Source organism: Nicotiana tabacum, chromosome 2 (genome assembly GCF_000715075.1).
Source record: "Nicotiana tabacum cultivar K326 chromosome 2, ASM71507v2, whole genome shotgun sequence".
Classification (NCBI taxonomy): domain Eukaryota; kingdom Viridiplantae; phylum Streptophyta; class Magnoliopsida; order Solanales; family Solanaceae; genus Nicotiana; species Nicotiana tabacum.
In genome coordinates, this window is record NC_134081.1 from 117685959 (window position 1) to 117690463 (window position 4505).

A 4505-nucleotide genomic window follows, 5' to 3' on the forward strand; every position below is an offset into this window, starting at 1 on the left:
GGTGGAATAGCCAAGGTGCTCGCAAGCAGTGGCGGAACTAAGCAGTATGAAGGGGTTCAAATTGAACTCCTACGTCGGAAAATTATACTATGCATATAGGGTAAAAATGACTTTTTTTTGTTATATGTAAGCTGTTAAATTCTCGACATGAAGAAAAATTCAAATATTATAGTGAAGGGGTTCAAAAGTTGCTTTAGATCATAGGTTTAAATCTCAACTGTGACATCCTAAGACAAGTTGGTCCGAACACCATCGTTATCAAAAGCAAAAATTAAACAACTCTCTTCATTCAGTAAGTAGCTCAAAAAGTTTCACATGTAATACTCCAATGCTTATAGAACACATTCATAATCCATGCAAATCTGATCCATGATGATGTAGAAATAGCAATATCTAGCTACCCAGTAAATTAGTTCCAAATGCAATGGACCAAGAAGGGCATGGCTATAATCAAATCAGTAATAAGGATACCAGTTAAAAAATAAGTTCCTTTCTTCTCAGCAACATGGTGAATACATCTACGAGATTCTCTTCACAAGTCACTTAACTCCACACAAGATAACTATGGTCCAAATGAGAAGAAACAGTGCTTGTAATACATAGTATTAACCACACATTTAGGGAATTATACTGGAAGAACAGATTCGAGCCGTGGAAACAGCCTCTTGCATAAATGTAAGGTAAGGCTGCGTACAATAGATCCTTGTGGTCCGGCCCTTCCCCGGACTCCGCACATAGGGGGAGCTTAATACACCGGGCTACCCTTTTAAACGGGAAGAAATGACACCAGAAAACAAGTGAACTGAACAAGGTGCAGGAGAGGTATAAATTTTAAGATAGTGTTTTGAATTTTGATTCCACCAAAGAGCAGCCAGGTGCACAAAGCATCCCGCGTTTATGCAGGGTCCGGGGAAGGGCCGCATCCCAAGGGGGTGTGATGTAGGCAGTCTACCCCTAATGGAAGCATCAATGGCTGATTCCACGGCTCGAACCGGTGACTTATAGGTCACACGGAGACAACTTGATCGTTGCTCCAAGGCTCCCCCTTCAAGAAACCATTTTGCAGAAAGCAGAAACCATACTCAATACTAGTTGGGGTTGGTCAGCTCTCAGCTGACTAAAAACTAGAAGGGGCAGAATCAGAAATTAAGCTAATATGCTCCAAATACATTTGTAACCTTGTCATATATACTGTAAATATTTTGCTATAAACTAAAAGTAAATCTATTCCATTTCATTGCACTACATTCATGTCTAATTTCTTTCTCAAATGTTCCTTCCCAAAAGCTTTACTTCCCTAGTGTTGCTAAATTAGCCACCAGGCAATACATCATAAGTTCTAGAGTTCACTCACATTGATAGGTGCTGAACTTACAGCAACTTCATCCACTGTAGGCATATTCTGTACATGCTCAAGGAGCTGTTTGAGCTCTCGATTAACGTAATTAACACGCTGTTTAGAGATGAATGATTCTGAATATAGACTTCCACTAAGATCATGGAAAATTTGAGAATACTCACTAGCGCTACTTTGAACGACTGAATCATCCAAGGGAGCTAAGGAACTCTCGAGTCTCCATCGAAGTGGAAAATACTTTTCTGGGATTCGAAAGTAGTTCTTAGATACTAGCATTCGAATCGAATGCCGGCACAAAATGCCAGAATGCTCAAATTCCTTACAAGAGCAGTGAACTTGCTCATCTTCAGGTATCCAAATCACAAGACACTCTGCTTCCATTTTCTTGTAATGCCTCACGAGATATGAGCTATTAGCCATTTCTGTTATTGCGTATTGCATAGATAGCATAATCTCATGCTGCATGACATTGAACGCATAATGCGTAAGAACACTCCTTGCATGCTCTTCAAGAGGAAGGCAAGTCTTAGAAGGCATATAAAGTCGTTTTTCCTTATTGTGATTCCCCAAGTTGGAAACTAAACCAATCTGTGACGGTTCAAAATATGCAGAATTTGTCATCAAACCATGTACCAGACATGTCATAAAAAGCAGAGTCAAGTAATTATAAAGCTATTTTGTACCTGCTCAAAGAATAACAGTAAGCTTGATTGAGGGCTTAAGATATTCTTCATGAATGTCTCTATCAATTTCCAATACTCAATGGTCATTGTTCGGGCCAGGAAAAAGTTCTGCATGTAAGAAGTTGGCCAGGATGTTCGATAAGAGAGAAGTAGAGCAATGTGCTTATCTGAACCAACTCCAAATCGAGCAACCAGATGATTCCATTGATGCTCAAAGTCCTCTACATTTTCCAGTCGACACAACATATCAAACTCAGATTTAAAATCTGGATACTGTAATCCAAGGGGCAAGGAGAACCAACTAGATAATTTTGAGAGAACTTGCCATATACATATAACATGCTTAGTGTTAGGCATCTCGCTTGCTATAGCATCTCTTAGCCCTGAATCTATATCAGTCACAATTGTCTGCGGTTGTTTTCCTCTCATGAATCGAACAAAAGACTGCATAAAAGAAAAAAAGCAACTGTTAAGATAAACATGATTACGGGTGCAAAAATAGCATAAGCATTCTTGTCCTAACCTTTAAGGCCCAAGAGAATGACTGTGATGTCTCATCTTGCAGCAGAACGCATCCAAGAAAAATTGCATTCCCATTATTGTCAATTCCAAACCACACACCAAGGACCATATTATAGGTGATAGACCGGTATGTGGTGTCAAAAGTGACGACATCACCAAATAAAGAATATGCACGAAGAGAGTGTCCATAAGACCACGCGATGTTTTCTACTCTGCCATTTTCATCAGTAGTATAACTGTAAACGAACCCCTCATCCTTTTGTTCTGATGCTTTGCAAGCCTCAAGAAGCTCCAAAAGATCATTTTCCCTTTTCTCTGTGATCAAAGCATCATTCTCCTGAACGGTTTTCTTACACGTCCTGACAAAATTTCTGACGTCTTTTTCTATGAAAGGCAACTGACCCGGTTGAACTCCTTTTTCTAATTCCAGCACCTTCACTATCCGATTGACAGGAAAACCAGCTTTGGACAGCAAAAGAATCCGTTCCTGGTCAGCCTCTTGGATTTTTCGATATGCAGGAAGTAGTCTAACTTGATCATCTTCCAATAATTCATGGTTATGAACATTACTGAACTGAGAAACATACCATTGTGCTACGCCATCAACAATTTCTTTTGTCAAGTAGAGCTTCGCATCACATCCACACCGTACTGATTTCCTGTCCCGAGGGTGTTCCACATTGGCCTTTTTCCTTGGTTGATTGAATCCAGACCGATAACACACAAAATCCCTTCTATAGATCCCCAAATTCTGGCTTTCTGTTGATCGCGCTTTCCTAATAGAAAACCCGTTCTTCCTAGCAAAGTTGCTATAATATTCAAATGCTTCATCGTCACTTTTAAATATCTGACCAACATATGGAGTAAAGACATCATCTTGGGACGAAGACGATGCTGTTTCACTCTTCGTCATTAGAGAAACATTTGCTGCTTGATCATCTCCATCGGCTTTAATGTAACACTTCCAATCTCCACAAGGGCATTGCTGCCTCCTAATCCAGATATTATTCAATGGCTTTGCTGCCATTATCTATGTAACAATACACACAAGCTTTCTAAACCCAGTAAAAGATTCTCAAAGCTGAAATTTTTTTGTCCCTAAAACAAAGCAACTCTTCTAGAATCTTCTAATAACATATTTCAATCATCAAAATCTAACAGAACAAATCACTCCAACGAATCATTTTTTAAGATGAACCCACTTCATTTTAAAGAATGAAAACAACAGAACAAGGCCAAAATCTCAAATTCTACTACGGATTTCAAGTGGGAATCAGAAATTCGGTACCTACATATGACTAGATAATGCGAAATCAAGAAAAATAGAGAACTATTCCTAAAATATTACATATACAAAATGAGCATGATTGAGTAGAATAATCAGTGTTTAATGAATGCTTTAATTACAAAATTAAACAGAAAAACAAAAGACCAATTCAAAAATGAAGATTAAACTAAATGTTTGAGATGAAGAGCGAACAGGTGAAGATATTAAAGAATGATTAGCTTACCAACTGTGAAAAAGTTGTAATCTTTGTAGATAAAAGTAGTATTAATGAACCCAAATATATTGACATTTTTCATCCATTCTTGTAATCGCGCTTTGGGTGAAATCTTTCAGTACAAATTTCGCCTTTTGATTTTTCTTGTTTTCCCTTATATTTTGGAAAACAATATTTATATTTATATTTATATTTAAATTTATTCTTAATAGAAAGTCAAAGTTGGGCCACGGCCTTTCGCGTTCAATACAAGGCAATAGCCACTTTTAAACCCGCTATTTAAAATATATTCAGAATGTACAATATATTTAAAAATTAGCCAATTCACCTAAATTTCAAGACTAAGTATCCTGAATTTAGAAATTCACGACTTAATGTCCTGAATTTTTGAGCTGCTAATTTGAAATTCAGGACTAAGTATCCTGAATTTCTGAACTACTA

The 4505-nt window shown here is 37.7% G+C and overlaps 1 protein-coding gene across 1 annotated transcript; it reads right to left on the reverse strand.

Annotated features, from left to right (window-relative positions):
• Nucleotides 1–1131: 1131 nt before the first annotated feature.
• LOC107789391 (putative protein FAR1-RELATED SEQUENCE 10) lies at nt 1132–4220 on the reverse strand. Its single transcript, XM_016611185.2, has 4 exons — nt 4074–4220; nt 2564–3592; nt 2041–2484; nt 1132–1945 (listed from the first exon to the last, which is right to left on the reverse strand). Exons 1-4 carry the CDS (start codon nt 4137–4139, stop codon nt 1340–1342), a joined length of 2145 nt encoding a protein of 714 aa, XP_016466671.2. The 5' UTR covers nt 4140–4220; the 3' UTR covers nt 1132–1339.
• Nucleotides 4221–4505: the final 285 nt, after the last annotated feature.

Excerpts from the sequence above, each read along its gene's own strand:
- LOC107789391 (XM_016611185.2), bottom strand. The coding sequence starts at position 4,139 with ATGTCAATATATTTGGGTTCATTAATACTACTTTTATCTACAAAGATT. Across the intron at positions 3,593-4,073 it reads TTACAACTTTTTCACAGTTG|ATAATGGCAGCAAAGCCATT; the intron begins GTAAGCTAATCA and ends ATTGTTACATAG. Across the intron at positions 2,485-2,563 it reads CATTCTCTTGGGCCTTAAAG|TCTTTTGTTCGATTCATGAG; the intron begins GTTAGGACAAGA and ends TCTTTTATGCAG.